At 62.3% G+C, this 16,126-nt stretch overlaps 1 protein-coding gene across 1 annotated transcript; it reads right to left on the reverse strand.

Annotated features, from left to right (window-relative positions):
* Positions 1-13: 13 nt before the first annotated feature.
* Positions 14-15,427, reverse strand: LOC146766662 (uncharacterized). The gene is made up of 5 exons (XM_085587478.1): positions 14,946-15,427; positions 13,901-14,026; positions 8,635-9,208; positions 1,149-1,337; positions 14-190 (listed from the first exon to the last, which is right to left on the reverse strand). Exons 1-5 carry the CDS (start codon positions 15,425-15,427, stop codon positions 80-82), a joined length of 1,482 nt encoding a protein of 493 aa, XP_085443604.1. The 3' UTR covers positions 14-79.
* Between the last annotated feature and the right edge of the window lie 699 nt (positions 15,428-16,126).

Genomic DNA, 16,126 nt, shown 5'->3' on the forward strand with positions numbered 1-16,126 from the left:
AGCTCCGCCGGGATGCGGCCCCGGGCAGGGCGGCCCCGGTCCGTGCTGAGCTGCAGCGCTGGGGCCGCGCTGGGGCCGCTCACTGCAGCCCCCCGGGACCCCCAGGGTTGGCGCGGGGATGCGGTACCCCAGAGAAAAGCGGGGCCTGGAGCACATCTGGGTTTGTCCATGGAGAGGTGTGCGGGATTTCCTGGAAAATGGGCAAGAAGGAGTGTTAATAGGGGAAGAAAGGATGTAAAATCTGGAGAGAGTTTACACGTGGCAGAGAACCTCTTTTAAGACTTGGGGAGTAGAGCAGGTTCCCCCTGGTCCCATAATATCTTTCCATGTCTGGCTACTTGTGGTCATTTATTTTCCCCCTTTCCCTTGCCCAGGGGGCTTGGGGGATTCCTCCCCGGATCAGCAGGTACTTGACCCTTCAACGTAGCCACAGTTTGGGGGTGGCCCGAGCAGGTGGGGTACAGCAATGGGGCTGATGGGTTGGAGAAGGAAGGCACAGCACTGATGGCTGAGTGGGAGATACGGACAGTGGACAAGATTTTGGGAGACTTGGGGTGGTGGGAGTGGGACAAAAGACCCTCTGGTGATCGGTACAGCCTGGAGGAGCTGTGCTGCCAAGCTTGGTCTCTCCACCAGGGAAGGGGACGAGGGATTCGTGCAAGTGTCGTGTGTCCACACGATGGCACCAGACCCGGAGCAGTGTCCCCAGCCGTGGTGGCATGGCAGGACCCTGTCCCCGAGCCTTAGAATTGTGTAATCCTACATCTGGGAGTGATGGCGACTTTTTTGGATATGTCCCATTCGAGAGTAAGAGCTGTGCAGCAGGTCCCTGCCAGCAGTTCCTCTCAGCATCCCTCCAGCTTTTGATGTTCCTGCTTTTGATCCAGGTGTAAAACAGGGGAGAGGTGTCTAAAGCTTGATCCTTGTTTCTCTGCTTCATTCCCCAGTTTCATTTTCTGCCTCCTCTCTGAAAGCCTCACCTGGCTCAGGTGTGCACAGAGCTGCCCTGCCTGACAGGGATTCTCTGCCAGGGACAGAGCTTCCCACCTCTCTACCCTCTGGACAAACCACAGCCCCTTCCCCTAGGAAAGAAGGAGGCAGTGGGTGGAAGAGGTGGGTTCAGGGGAGCTGGAGCTTGAGAGTCCTACCTTGTCCTCCAGCAGCTGACAGGGCACCTGGGGGCTGCTCAGTGGGGACCAGGATTCCTTGCCTGGGGTCTGGCAGATGAGGGCTTTGACCATCCTGTGCTGTCCCATAATAGTCTGGGTGAGGAGCAGGAGCCAGGCTGGAGCCACCACAGAGGGCTTGGGAGCATAAGGACTGCGATAATGGTGACCCTGCAAATAACCACAGGCTCTGTGGGAGTCTCAGTAGGTCCCGCACAGGCTCAGTGCCAGCAGGACTAACCCCAAACCTCCCAGTGGGCAATCAGGCTCCCCTCAATCCCCAGGGCAGCCCTTTGCTCTGGTCTGGCTGCTGCAAGACAGGATTCCCTTGGCTATTTTACCTGATGACCCCTTCCCTAGAGAAACAGGATATCCTTCCTATCCCTTCCTTGCAGCCAGATTTTCTCCTGAGCCTCCCCATAAGGTACCAGAGGATCCTATCAGCAGAGGATAAGGCCACCAGAGGGGACTTTGAAGAGCCCAGAGTTGGCCCAGGGTCCCTCAGGTGGAGCTCCTGCTTTGCCCATGTGCTGTGGCAGGGTGGGTGGGGGCTTTCCACTGCTCTCAGCTTCACCTGCTGCAGTTTTAAACAGGTTTCCTGTGGAGTTTTCCTTGTGGTCTCTGCAGTGGTCCAGGAGGTCCGACACAGCAGGACTGCACACGGTGGTCCCCGTGCCATCGGCAGGACCGGAACATGTCCCAGATGGAGCTGTGAGCCCCCTTCCCCTGGCTCCATCCCCCAGCCACAGCTCCAGCCAGACCCCTCATCTCCACAACTTCAGCAGGAAGCTTTTGCCTGCTCTTTCCCAGCTGCTCCTTTCCCTGGGGAGTCACCCGAGCTCCCCATCCCCATGTCCTCTGTCCCTCCGGAGTCCCACAGCCCCAGCCCTGGGAAGCTCAGCAGCTGCTGAAGCAGCAGCGAGCCAAGATCCCATCACAGCAAAGAGCGTCTCGGTGCAGCCTCACACTGCTCTGTGTGCCCGCCTCCATCTGCCAGCTCTTGTCCTACATCTCGGCTGGCAGCGCCATGTGAGCGGCGTCTGCCCCTTCCCGTCCCTCTGTCCTCCCCAGCCCGCCTGCACAGGATGGACTTTTGGCTCAAAGGTCCCCACAAAGCTTTGGAAATAACACAAGAGGCTAAGGGCTCACCCGGGCAAGGGAAAACACTGCAGGACACATGGTTTGGCCAAACCCAGCATTCCACCACGACATGCTGAGCTATTAACCCTGGGAAAGCCCCTTCTCAGCATCCTGTAGGAGGGCTCAGGCCGCATGTCCTGGCTTTCCCCATCTCCCTCTCTCCAACCAAGCTGCCTGCCCCGTGTGGCTCTGAGAAGCTTTGGCTAAATCCCCACCCAGAGGAAGCTGCTAATCCCCGTGGCTTCATAGCCAGCAGGATCACCGGAGTGGGCAGCAGCCTTGGGGGTGGCAGGGAGGGATGGGGCAGGTCCCCAGGGAAAAGGGGCAGTGAGTGGACATGCCGCAGGAGCATGACCAATGCCACTGGCTGTGATGGGGTCCCAGAGCCAGTGGCAGGAAAGGAGCAGGAATTTGTGCCTCGGAAGGAGCAGCTCCATGGTTTAGGAATAAACCGCCTCCAGCAGGAATGCAAGTTGGGGAGATGTAAAACCCACGGTCTCCGAGTCGCCGCTCTGGGGACAGAGCAGAAAATGGGCTGCAGCACCGGGACGTGGCTGAGCCCCCCGATCCCCCCTTCCTCCCGTGCCCACTCCCCACGGAGCCCAGCCCCACCGCTGCTTGTTTCCACCGGGAAGCGCGTTTCCCGTGGAACGAGAGGAGGTTCCCGACGCAGGCAGCTTTTCCGCCAGGATTTCTAAAAATAATATCTCGGGACAAGCCAAAAAAAAAAAAAAAACAAACCAAAAAAAAACCCACTTTATTTTCCTTTTTTCACTCTTTTAATACGAAGCTTTAGCCGCTCCCCTGGGAGGACACCACCCTCGCCGCCTTCGTGCCCGCCTCCCGCCCGGGGGTTCGGGGGGAGCTCCGGCCCCGGGACCGCCCCCGGCCCCGGGGGAGGCCCCGCATCCCCCCGCCGTCGCCATAGCGACAGTGACCTCACACGGGGATGGGCGAGCGGACCGGTCGCGTAGCAACAGCCCCGGTGACATCAGAAACCCGGTGCGGTTCCCACGGCAACCCGCGGGGCCGGGAGGGGGGCAGGGGCCGTTCGCGGGGGGATCCCGGGCCGGAGGGGCCGGGGCAGCGAAGGGGTCCGCCCGCCCCACTGCCCCACCCTCCCCGAGATCCCACAAGCCCCGCGGGAAAAGGGTTAATGCGAATAAATCAGCATATTTTAGGGACGTCACCCCCAGTGCAACCAGCGGCGTGGGGGGGAGTAGAGGGGAAATGAGCCCCAGCCGGACCTCGCGGGGGTCTCGGGGGGCAAAAAGAGGGAACGTACTCCCCTCGCCCCCCAAAACTCTCAGCATTGCCCTGCAGAGCCTCAACCCCGCCCGGGAACACCAGCCCTGCCCCGGGTCCCCCCCACGCCGGGCAGGGGACGGAGCTGAGGCACTGCTGGGGGCACGGCGAGAGCGGCTCCTGATGGAGAAGCACGGAAAGCTTTGGGCTGGGTATTGTAAATGGGGCTCCCGGGCTGGAGCGGGTGAGCGCATGTCCTGGGCTCAGCACCTGGAGAGAGCTGCTTCCTGCCCCCCGGCAAAGCCAGGTGCACCTTTCATCCCCGGGAGCTGCATCCTTCCCCCCCAGCCACTGAGGGCACCTCTCACCTCGGCAAACTCACTCCCAGGCCCTGCACTCACTCTGCCGTGGCTCCCAGCCCTGGACTGGAAGCTTTTCCAGCCTCAAGTGAGGCCAGGGAAAAGGACTCGGCGCTTTTGGACCCTCGATAAACCTCTCACCACCCTGGGCGACCAGTCCCCGAGCTGGGATGGTGAGGTGACGCTCAGAGAGGCGCCCGGTGCCACCGGAGGCCTTTGCAGAAGTTAATCCCCAGCGTCAGGGGTGTCCCCAGCGGGATTAGCCACTAGATTGCACTCTTGCTTTGCGCAGGGCGAGGCAGCTGCAGGTCCTTGGCAGCGGGACGCCGGAGGCAGCCTGCTCACCCCAGCGCTGCCACCGCGCAAGATGCAATTCCAAACGGGATGCGCTGCAGCAACTGGGAGGGAGCCAGTTCCTCCGGCCCCGCCGGCAGCCAAAAATAACCACGGCAGGGTGACTTTCAGCGGGGAAATGATCTGCATGGCTCTACGGGCAGGGTGCTGTGCGCTGAAATGCTGCTGCCTCCAGGGCAGCGACTGCTCATCCCGTGGGATAAAAGTGGCAAGGATCAGGGGATGCTCTTGGTGGTGGAAGAAGACTGGATCTGTTTTTCAGTTTGTCTGAACGCATTCCCATCAGTGGGATAAACGCTCCTTTCTGGGACAGCTGGCTCCACAGGAGAGCACCTACGTGCCAGCCACTCACCATCACTGGGAGAGGCTGGATTTATCCCCATGACCCAGTGCATGCTGCAAATTCCCCTCCTGCATTTATTTCCCTCTCGGTCACCGTGACTCACGCTCTCCATCTGCCTGTTTACAGGCTGTTTTCCCAGGGTCCCTGCGGAGGCAACGACTGGTTGGGAGGAACTGGGCTATTTGCCCAGATCCTTGAGGGAAAGCCCCCAGAAGTCTGGGAGCAGGAGGGAAGGGGCAGGGGCTGGACGCCTGCATGCTGGGACTTCTCTTGAAGAGACAGAGGCCACTGTGTATCCCACAGCCTGGCTACACCCAGCAGCCCAGGGCAATGCTGGGTCTGCTACCACCAGCCCAGCCTGGCATTGCCCTGGCAGCCGAGTGCCTGCAGGGCAGGGGTGGGTACCACCCACAGGGCTCCAGCTCCAAAAGGTCAAGTGTCACCAGCCTGGAAATGGTGCCCACGCTGCCGCCCTTCATCTCCCATCAGTGGGGATCTGGCATGCCAAGCCCTCTTGGGACAGGGATGTGACTCAAAAGTCACAAAGGAATGGAGAGCTGATGACAAGAGAAGGGCAGGGAGATGGAGGGAACTCCCAAGAGCTGGCAGGTCACCCTTGAAATAGCTCCAAAGGAAGGTTCCCAGTGTGAGCATCTCCTCTGCGCATCCCAGCTCTGCTTCCCTGGGGATGCTGAGGCACAGGGGAGGGAGAGAGCTGAGGGGGGAGGCTGTGCTTTGTGGTTTCACGGTGCATCTGTGCCCTTTGAATCCCCATGGGAATGTGGAGGTGGTAAAATGTCACCAGCTGGGCCACGGGGAAGGGGGCCGGATGCATAAAACCCCAACAAAGGGTGGCCATTGTCTGGGGAGAGGCAGTGGGGGGCCGCATGGAGCCCGCTGAGTGCCCCTCGCCCCCCAGCCCCCACTGCTCCACAGCTCAGGTGCCGATGAAAAGACAGCTTTATCCCCCTGGGCCCTTCGTGGGAGACAATGCAGATCCCTGGAATCCCAGACCATGGTCCAAACGTGGCCCCTAGGGAAGCAGGGGGCGGTGGAGGGGAGCACGGTGCGCCCCAGCCTCCTGAACCCGCTCCAGGCTGCTAGGGCTGCTCTCCTCCATCCAGCCTCCCATTCCCACTTCCTGGCAAGCCTGACCTGCGTGGGCAGACGGGAAGATCCCATTCAGGCTGGAGAAGGAGCCCGCCCCCACCCCCGCCCATCTTCTCCATTTCAGGGCCTTTTATGGCCATTGCCGCAGGCAGGGCGCCGGGTCCCTGCCAGGCAGGGGGAAGGGACACTGGCGGGTCACCTGGGGATGCCCTGAAGGCACCGGGTCCTTCTCCAGAACAGCAGCGTTTGTGGGGGCACAGCATCCTGTACACTTCCGAGTTTACTTTGTGCCTGCTGCCGTGCAGGATGGATCGAGGGCTAGTCCCAAATACTTGGCAAGAGTGTTGCAAACTCCCCAGCGGAAGAATTGTAGCACAAAAAGCCCCTTTCCCTGTCATGGAACAGGGCTGAACAGCCTAGTCAGACTTTGGGGTGCGGTGGCAGAGAGCTGGTACACAGTACAGAGTGGGTGGAGGAAGATAAGTCCTCACCTCCATCCCTGGGCAGTCGAGATTCCATGCTCTAACCTGGAGCCAGCTGCACAGAGACAGAGGCAAAGCAGTCCCCCAGCCCCGGGATGAAAAGTGCTCCCGCAAACAACACCCGTCATTTCCTCCTCCGTGGCAGGAGCTATGGAACAGGTTCTTCAGCAACACCCTGGCACGGGGACAGGACAGGGAGAGGCCGGGAAAGGAGCCAGCCGAGACTTGGCGCTGCCACCCAGAACCTCCCTGTGCACCGTCGGGAAAGACGCACCCCAAACCCCGTCTGTGCCAGCGGGAAGCCAAGCTGGATGGGTGCTGGAGGGTGCTGTGTAGGCCCCTAATCTCAACCAAAACCTCTTGGGAGGCAGCTGATGGGGAAAACATGGATTTAGTGTGTTCACAGTGCTGGAACCCAAATGTAGCCAGCAGCTGAGCCAGGTGGCCAAGGCTGCATCCTACTCCACTGGCTCAGTGGTGAGATCCTCCTGGCTGTAAACCAGGGTCCCAGCCAGGGTCCCCATGCCTGTTCCAGGGCCAGGGGCTGCTAGAAGTGGGGGGCAGACGAGCTGGCAGCTCTGCAGCACATGTATCCCAGTGTGAGCCCAAGTGTGGGAGTTTACGGGGCTTTGACGCAGGAGATGTGTGATGGGGGAATTGTTGCCAGGCTTGGGGAAGGATCCAATCGCACCAGGGTGCTCTCAGCAGATTAAGGATTGGAAAGCTCTGGTAATTACTTTGCAGTATAAAAATAGTCCTGGCTTTATCCCTTGCCCTGATCTCCCTGCCCCACTCCTTCCCCCCACCCAACAGTGAGCAGATGCCATGCACCCTGTGAGCATGGCAGGAGGGCACAACACAGCTGCTGGGCTGGTGCTGGCATTTCTGGGTGGAGGGGGTAAAAAAGATGAGGGGTCTGGAATGGGGTGGTGACAGCAGCACAGCAATGGCATCTGGATGGCACGTGCAAACTGTGAGGATCAGGGGACTGGGAGAGGAGCCGGGGCACGCACAGAGGCGTCCCCACATACTGAGAGGCTTTGTGCCAGGGAAGCAAGAGCCTGGAGACATCAGCAGAGCAGATGTCTGGTCAGGAGAGGACCACGTCTGTGAGACCATCTGACACAAAGAGGGAACATGGTTCCAGCACTGGCCGTCACCACGTGCTGCTGGCCCCAGCAGGACCCAAGAGAAGGCACAGGGTATAGAGCAGCATGGATTGAGTCGGAGCAGTTCCTTGACCTCTCATTTCCCTTTGCTGGGGTCTGGGAACACATGGTGGCTGGAATCACAGGGACAAAGCAAGTGGAAAACACTCCTAGGTATGCAGTCCCACCTGCCTCCTCACCTTCCCCTGCAATAGCTCTGGCCAATCTGTGTCTCACAGCACAGTCGAAACATGAACTCTCCCTCTTGTCCCCATCCTTGCACAGTGGTGTATTCCTCTGCCAGAGCCTGGCTGGCCCAAGCTGAAGCAAAAGCTGCTCCCTGCACCCTCCCTGTGGGGCCTCTGCAGCACCCAGCATGTAGGCAGCATTGCAGGCAGCACTGCAGGCAGCATTGCAGGCAGCAGAGCATGCAGGAGCCTGTAACCTGGCAGTGAGCCCCAGCATATTCCATGCAGCCCGTTCATCCCTGCGGGCTCCCACCCACCCCGGCCCCACCGGGGAAACGGCTCGGCTGCATCCAGAGGCTTCTGGATGGGGGCAGCAGCTGCCAGCCCCGTTCCAGGCCGTGCAAACCTCGGGCTAGTGGAGCAGTGCTATAAATATCTCCCCTTGCAAGACCCGGTCACGCAGCCATCGTAAGGGGAAGCGCTGCCCTCCTGCAGGTCCCCGAGCCTCGGTGCCTGCGCAGCGCAGCTGCCCGGAGTCCCCCCATGTCCTGCTTCATGGCCAGGGCACTGGGGTGTGGGGCCCTGAGGTGGCTGGCACAGCAGTGTGCGGATCGTGTGGGCAAGGACAGGCGGCATTTCTGCCACCAGCACAGAGTGGCAAATGCCAGCCCCACAGATCCCCCATCTGCTCCCCAACCACTCCCAGGCCCTCCTTTACAAGCACAACACCCCGAAGCCCACCTCATACAGCACCACAAATGCCCTGCATGAGACCTCCATGCCTACCTACACATTCACCCCTTCCTGCTACACTCCGGGCACTCTGCATCCCCTGACCCAGATGCAAATCCCCAAATCCCGCAGCCCTTCTGTACCATTAAACCTGAAGTAGGGTGACTGGGGGGGCAGAAACCCCTCAGACGTGGGGATGGCTGCAATCCCTGCTCCCAGCAGAGCCCCCAGCCCTGAGCAGCCCTCAGCCCGGGGAGGGGGGCAGTGCTGCCCTGGCACACCCAGCCCTCGCACCACGCACCGTCGCCCCCAGCCCAGTTTGCAGACGATGAACGCTCCCCTCCCGCCGGTACTTTTCCATACACACCCTCCATGGTCCTTTGTTCTGTGCAAATCCCGGATCCGGTCCGCTCTCGGCATGGGGGTTGTATATACCCCCTGCCCTCCCCGGATTCACCCTACAGCGAATCCCCCCTGCCCTCGGAGGGGGCGCGGGCGGGGGTCCCGGGATTCGGGGGGGCCGAGCTCCGGCCCGGCCGCCCCCGCCCGCTTGCCTGGCTGCGGCCGCTGCCTCCTTCGCCTCTGCCCGGAGCCGAGACACCGGAGCCTCCGGGCTGCGCAGCCGCCACGGGGCAGCGGAGCCTTCCGATGGTGCCGGAGCCACCCGAGGCACCGGAGCCTGCCAGGAGCACCGGAGCCGCCCGCGGGTACGGGAGGTGCCGAGCTGCCCGGCTGCGGAGCCGCCCAAAGGTACCGGAGCCGCCGCGGGGCTGGGACTGCCGGAGCCCGCCGGGTCCCGACCCACCGCGGTGCCCGGGCCGCCGGGACCGGTCTCGGTGCCGCCGCTCTCCTCCGCTCCTCCCCGCCCCGCGCCGTTGCCTCCTGCTCCCCCGGGCCGCCACCGCGGGGCCCGGCCGGGGGGCTGCGTGCTCCCCGCCCCGCTGCCGGGGAACGGGGACCAGCACTAAGGCTGAGGAAGCACCCCGGTTCCCCCCCGCCCTTCAATCCCTACTGCAGCGGCGGATCTGGTCTCACACACCCCACTTCGCTGCAGGTCTCCCCAGCTCCCCGCCCCAAATATCTGCTCCTGCAAGGTCTGCCTGGCCCCCGCAGCTCCCCCCACAACAATGCCGTCCCCCGTGTTCCTGGTCTCTGCTCCCCAGCATCCCCCTCTACCTACGTGCAGAGTTCTGCTCTTACCGGACCCCTTTCTGCCACTCACTCTTCAGTTTCTGCTTCCAGGGGTGCTGCTGGTGGGGTCTCCCATTTCTGGGGTGTAGATGATCGACTCTCCCCCCACCCCAGCCACAGATGCCCCAGCAGCAGCCTTCAGTCCCACCACAGACACAGCCCTATCCGTGTGTCTTCCCCCAGGGAAGTGGGGCTCCCTGCCTCTCACAAAGCAGGTCTCACCTCCCTTTCCCCTTGCCATAGGGGAACCATCTGTGCTGTAGGGAGAGATTGCTCTGTCAAGGATCTGCAGCTGGAGCAAGTAAGAGCCCAAGATGAGAGTGGGGTAGGATGTCAAGGGGGCACGGGGCAGGGGAGAGGGGTGCAGAGCCACCCCCCATGCAAACCAAAAGGGTGCACTATGGGACATGCTGGGGCTGTTATGAGGACAGGGAGGTTCAGCAGGTACTTGAGGAGCACAGGGAAGGGGTGACCAGTCCCTCCTGCTTGGCCCTGGTCCTAAACTTCCCAACTGGCTGGGGAGAGGTCCCAGCAGGGCCACAGCAGTCCCAGCTTAGAGCTGTGCTGAGAAACCCAAGCGCCACCAGACAGAGTCTTTTCTTGCCTTGGCTGTGCCCCCCACCCAGCAAAGCACCCATGGGCAGCCACGGACCACCCGCAGATCCAACCTGTCTCTGGCCACCCACCTCCTGAGCCCAGTTCTGGGTCACTGCCACCACCCTGTCCCTGCCCTGAGCTGCTGCAGACGAGCTGATGCTGATCTGTTCTCTCCATGGTGGAGAACGATTCGATGGAAGGAAGGGAAGCTGAGCTGCTCTGGCAGGGAAAAGGCAAGTTAAACCCCCCTCACTGCCTGTTTTAGTGGGAAAATCTGCACAAATCCAGTGTTATCCTGGTGGTTTGGGGCTGGGGCAGTGCCCAGCTGCTGGCAGTGCCTGCACAGCCTGGCACAGCCCTCCCTGGCCACCCGGGCTCTGTGCTGAGACTGCGCCAACTCGCCTCACCCAGGGCGAGCAATGACAGCTCCCTGCTGAGCATGGCTGGACTGGGCAGCCCAGCAGCCTTCCTGGCTTTGCCTGCTGGAATGAGCCAAGGAGGAGGGCTGGTGCCCAGCAGGGAGGAGGGGCTGTCACCAATCTCCTGGTGACACTCAGCCAACTCATTGCTTCCAGTCTCTGCTGTTCGCTTTCAGCTGCCTGGGCTAGACTGGAGCTGCCTGGATGGAGATGGCTGTCCTGTGAGCCACGTGTCCCCAGGCACTCATTAGGGGCAGGGGACACCGTGGATGTGAAGGGGACGAGTGTGGCAGCTCAGGGCTCTTTGTGGGGTGAAAGAAGCTGGATGACAGCGGTGGCATGGGGGTGGCACCATAGAACAGAGCGCAGGAGGGAAACTGAGGCACAGTGGCTGCACCCAGGGGCAGGTGGGAGGCCCTGTCCAACTCTTTGGAGAGCAGTACCCGGGTGGAGTGGGCACAGCAGTTCCCGGGAGGGCGGCAGAGCTGATGGCAACCGAGATAATGCTGAAAATACGCCAGTGGCTTTGTTGCTGGTGACAATGGCCTGCAGTATTTTTAGCTGTTGTGGCCTTAGCTACAGAACAGCTTCTCCGGTCCAGCTGCTGCCCCATCCCGCCCTCAGTGTCGCCGGGCCCCCATGGCCCCCCAGGGCTGCTTCCCGGCGCTGTGGAAACCGTAACGTTAGAAACTAAACACAAACACCTCACCCGCTGCCACCCCCGGCTGAGTCACAGCACTGCCTGCTCCCCTCGCCCCTGCCTCCCCCTCCCTCCTGCCCACCCCCAGCCCCAAAAGCAATAGCTGATGCCCCCCAAGCCAGCCCCACTCTCACTTATGGGGTATAGCCTGTCCCAGGGCAAAGCTTGGGCTTGACTTCACTTGCTCCCATCTCAGGACTTCAGGAGATGGGGACTTGTGGAGAAAACTGCAAGGTGGCATCACTGTCCCCAGCCCCATGACATTGGGACATCCCCACTGCAGAGAGTCACACCCTGAGAGTCCCAGCTCGCCAGCATTACCACAGCCCTTATTCCCAGACCTCGGGGATAAAAAGTCAGACAGGAGCAGGCAGAGGCAGAAGGAGCTGCTTTGCACTCTGTGCCAAGGGCCAGGCTGGGGTGCTGTGCCTGGCCCACTTGTCCCATTGAAGGAGAATGGGGTGTAGGAGCAGGACGAGTTTTGGGGTCACAGTGGTGGTGAGACATGGGGGAATGAAGCAGCTCTGCTTGAGCCTCGGGGGAGGTGTCAGCACCTGACTGCTGCCAGACCCAGCATATTGATGCTCTCATTTCACCTTGCGGGTGGAACAAAGGATGAGTGGGACTCCATCCAACCTCTCAGGGGTGATGGGGTGTTCCACTGTTGTGCTGTCCCAGCTCCCATGGGAACTTTAGGCTGCTTTTTTGTGGATCTGGCAGGCTGCTGTAGGGCAGATGTGGCTGTGGCCCCATAGTCAAGGCCACACACACACTGGCACAGCTGCCCTCCTTCCACGACCCACATCTCAAGCTTCTCAGCACCCATGAGTGTTCAAGGGCTGGGAGAGCAGCTGCACCACCTCTTCTCTAAAATAAGGCTGTGGCCAGCAGGGAGGCTGGGGTGGGCGGCCGCGGCTGTGACTATGTTAGGATGTTCTGGGGCCGAGGGCAGATCACATCACAGGGATGAATTAATTAACACTCAGCAGTTTTGGATAACGTCCCAGGCTTTTTTTCTATTTTCATTTTAGCAAACTCCCAAGTCTGCTTGGCGCCTGCCGGGTCCCGAGTCTGGTGGCTGGGGGGTGGGAGCACCCACATAGCTGCCTAAGTACCTGCAGGTGCTGGGGTGGCATCATGGACACCCCACTGGCTCGATGCCTCCCTGCTCCCCAAAGTTTGGATGCTCTCACTGACCATGGGGGCCAGTGCAGTCAAAATCACTTTTCAGAGCCTGATGGAGCCCCTGCTTTCCTGCTATTGGTTTTCTTAAATCTCTAGTTTTCTTAAATCTCTAGCCTGCAAGAGGCTTACACACACACCTCGTGCCTGGATTACAGCCCTGAAAATTATCTGGGAAAGGGATTTTTAAATAAAAGTTATAAATACCCTCAAACAGTACTTTTATTACCCCAAAATGGTGTGATCAGGGCTGTGGGGTGCATGTGGGAGGGGCTGGCCCCAGGTGAAGGAGTCTGGGGGGGGGTCAGTGTGTCCAGCTGTGCGCGTGTCCAGCTGTGCGAGCGGACACGTGTCTCGCTGGGTGTGAACAGTACAGCTGCTAGACCCTGTGTGGGTCTGGGGGTGCGTGCATACAGCAGGTCAGGGCTGTGCTGGGGCAGGGATGTCCCTGCTGGGGCACATGGCACTGCTCAAGCTCAGTCCTCGGCCTCATTTCCCGCTGATGAAACCGGCGCTTCTCCCGCCAGGCCTCTGCCTCCCCAGTGAAACAAAGGGCGCGGCGGCGCAAACACGCCCGTGCCTCCCGTGCAGGCGGCCAGGGAGAAGCCCCGCGCCAGCCAGCCTCACCCAGCCCCCCCGACACCTTTAAATTTAGCTCTTCCCTCTCCAGCTGTGTGAGCCAGGCTGGCGGCCAAAACCTCTGCAGCCGAACACACCCCTTGGAGAGCGGCCGCTGCCTTGGCGGGCTTCGGAGCCCCAGGAAGGGCCCTGTGCTCGCTCCCCATGGACCGCGATGTCCCACACCTGTGGTCACCTCAGCCTATGCCCTGGGCAAGCGGGAAGGGTTCACAGGGCCAAGGTCCTCCCAGGGAATGTGGGACAGAGCTGAAAATGACTCCCCAGGTTCAAGGAGGGAGATCCGTGCTAGCAATAAAGACCAGTCCAGCCCTGCTGCCCCAGAGGAGCAGGGAATCCAGCAGGCATGCCCTGTGCTCACCTCCTCAGTGCTGCCTGCCCGGCTGAAACTCAGAGGGCACAGCATCACTCCCCTGCATGCACACACGTCACCTACCTGTGTGTGCGTGCTCAGACATGGCACACGCATGGCACAGGTGGCCCACTGAGCTTCGTGCTCCCCTCAGGGCTGTGCCAGCACCCATGGGCTCACCTGGCGGGGCAGCGGGGCACCCACCCCACCTGCGGGTGCCTGCAGCCATGCGTGGGCGAGCGCATGTGCAAACATGGAGGTGTGCGTTAACACGTGGGGTTGTGCGTACGTGTGTGCGCTCTGGGCACGTGTGTGCACACACACACACGAGTTCCGGGCACTGGGGCACACACGTGTGTGCACAGCTCATGGGGCCTCACTGGGAGCGCGTGTGGGTGGGCAGCGCTCGTGTGGGCTGGCGTGTGCTGTGCCCAGGCACCACCAGATGGTGCCCTGCCTCCGTGTCACCTTTGGGGACACAAACCTGCTCCCTACGCAGGGACACGGGGGGGTTCAGGAGGGGACACCTCCCTCTGTGCCAGGCAGAGCCCCCCACCATAGCCAGGGGAGAGTGACAGCCACGCTGACACCTGCCTGTGCCAACGCTTTCTTGGAGAAGATCAAGGAGGTGGACCAGCACCTCGGTGGTGCTGGAGGAGGGGGCTGGGCTGCAGGGTCTGGGCTGTTGGCAGGGAAGCAGGCACAGGTCAGAAAAGCTGCAGGGTCTGTGTATGATTTGGGTAGGTGGGCAGCTCCCCCATCCCCTATTGTGTCTACATATTTTTGAGTGCAGCGACAATAAACCTGCCCAGAATGTGAGATGCTCGACTCACACCTGCAGGCGTGGGGTAGGGGCTGCAGCGTGTCCCCATCCTCACTTCATGAGGCTGAGACCGAACAAATTCAGCACACGCAGAAGCGGCAGAGATGAGAGGGAAGACTGAAGAGGGGGAGAGCCGCAATTCCTGGCCCATCCCTCTCCCAGCTCTACTGGCTTCTATCCCCACACCCTGACGGTCTGCCCCACGTGTATGGGTCACTCCCAGGCTCCCCACCAGTTCCCCGTGGGTGCTGTGTGCCCCGGGGAGCTGCCACCGGGCCGGGCGGGAGGCTCGGGAGCTTCCCCGGCCCCGCAGCTCCTCCAAACCGGCTCTACCTGCCGAGGAGCCCAGACCTGCTGGGGAAGCCCGGCGGGTCCCCTCCCGACCGCCTGCCTCTGCCCCAGGAACGGCCCCATCCCCACGGGCAAAGGGAGCGGGCACAGCGCTGCCACGCGTGCTCCTGACACGCGGCTGGGAAAAGCTCTCGCTGCCCGGGAGGTTCCGGCCCTGGGGTGCCAGTGCTCGGCCGTGTCACCCCCTCACACACAGAGCCCGGCACAAAACCGCCCTGTGCCCGGACTCCCCGCCCGCCGCAGCACGGCTCTGCTGGGAAATCCCGGGACACGCACGGCCGGGAGCCCCGGCACCGGCGGCACCCTGCCGACGGCTGCGCTCGGTTGTGCCGCGAGCTGGGCTGGGCCGTGCTGAGCAGAACCGAGCCGTCCCGACGGGAGCTGGGCTGGGCTGTGCTGAGCTGAGCTGTGCTGAGCAGAACTGAACCGTCCCGACGCGCCAGCACTGGGCGCGCACCCCGACCGCCCCCCAACCTGGGCCGGTCCCGCGGGCACAGGGATGCGGGGCGGGACACGGGGATGCGGTTCCGGGCAGGGGGATGCGATGCGGGACACATGGATGCGGGACGGGACACGGGGATGCGGTGCGGGACACGGGGATGCGGTTCCGGGCAGGGGGATGCGATGCGGGACACATGGATGCGGGACGGGACACGGGGATGCGGTGCGGGACACGGGGATGCGGTGCGGGCACGGGGACCTGCCGAGGGTGTGCGGGCAGCGGTCACACAGAGCTGGGAGGGCAGAGGCGGGCAGGAGGTCCCCGCCGAGGCCACTCCGCAGCCCCGCTGCCCTCCGTGTTTTCCCTGCAGCCTTTTGTGTGCGCGGCGCCGAGCGCGGGGAGGGCGCCCGGCCTTCCCCTTCCCCCTCCTCCTCCTCCTCCCCCGGGCCCGCCCCTCCGGCCGCCATTTCGCAGCGCCGGCCTCACCCGCGCCCTCTCCACATCATGGAGGACCGGCGGAGGCAGGAACAAAGAGCCCCGTCCGCCCCTGCCCCGCGGCCGGGCACGCGTGTTCCCGGTGCCCCCCGCCCCATCGGCGTCCCCACCCCGCGGGCATCCCCCGCCGTGCCCGGGCTGTGGCTGGCGAGGGTGTCATGTCAGACCTGTCCCGAGTCCACGTGTGATGAGTTTGCGGCGGGCTCAGCCCGCTGGAAGCACCCGCCGTGTCCGGGGCTCAGCTGGCTGCGGTGCTCCCCAGAGCTGCTGTGCAGGGATGCTCTGAGGGGCTGTGTGTGCACCCCTGTGTGCCCACGTGTGCACAGGAGTGGGGCACCGCTGTGGCAGTCTGTGCACATGTGATGTGGCACATGGGAGAGCACATGGCACATGGGATGGGCATGTGGGTGCGTGGTGACAGGACAGCCGGCACAGGTGGCCCTGTGCTCAGGTGTGGCAGTGCAGGTGTGTGTCTGCACATGTGGCACCGTGTCTGCTGGCGTGGCCGAGAGGGTGCCAGGCTGTGGGGGTGTGACAGCAGGAGTGTGTGCAAGTGTGTACACGTGTGCACATCAGCACCAGGGGATGTACATGGGAGCCTGTGTGTGGCTCGGGGGTGTGAGTGTGCATGTGGGGCCGCACACATCTGGCACACACAGCTGGCACTCATG

This window comes from Lonchura striata, chromosome 9, assembly GCF_050655825.1.
Source record: "Lonchura striata isolate lonStrDom1 chromosome 9, ASM5065582v1, whole genome shotgun sequence".
Lineage (NCBI taxonomy): Eukaryota > Metazoa > Chordata > Aves > Passeriformes > Estrildidae > Lonchura > Lonchura striata.

Excerpts from the sequence above, each read along its gene's own strand:
- LOC146766662 (XM_085587478.1), bottom strand. The coding sequence starts at position 15,427 with ATGGCGGCCGGAGGGGCGGGCCCGGGGGAGGAGGAGGAGGAGGGGGAA. Across the intron at positions 14,027-14,945 it reads AGTGCTGGCGCGTCGGGACG|CCCAGACCCTGCAGCCCAGC; the intron begins GTTCAGTTCTGC and ends CCCTGCCAACAG. Across the intron at positions 9,209-13,900 it reads GTCACTCTCCCCTGGCTATG|CGGGGCGGGGAGCACGCAGC; the intron begins GTGGGGGGCTCT and ends GTTCCCCGGCAG.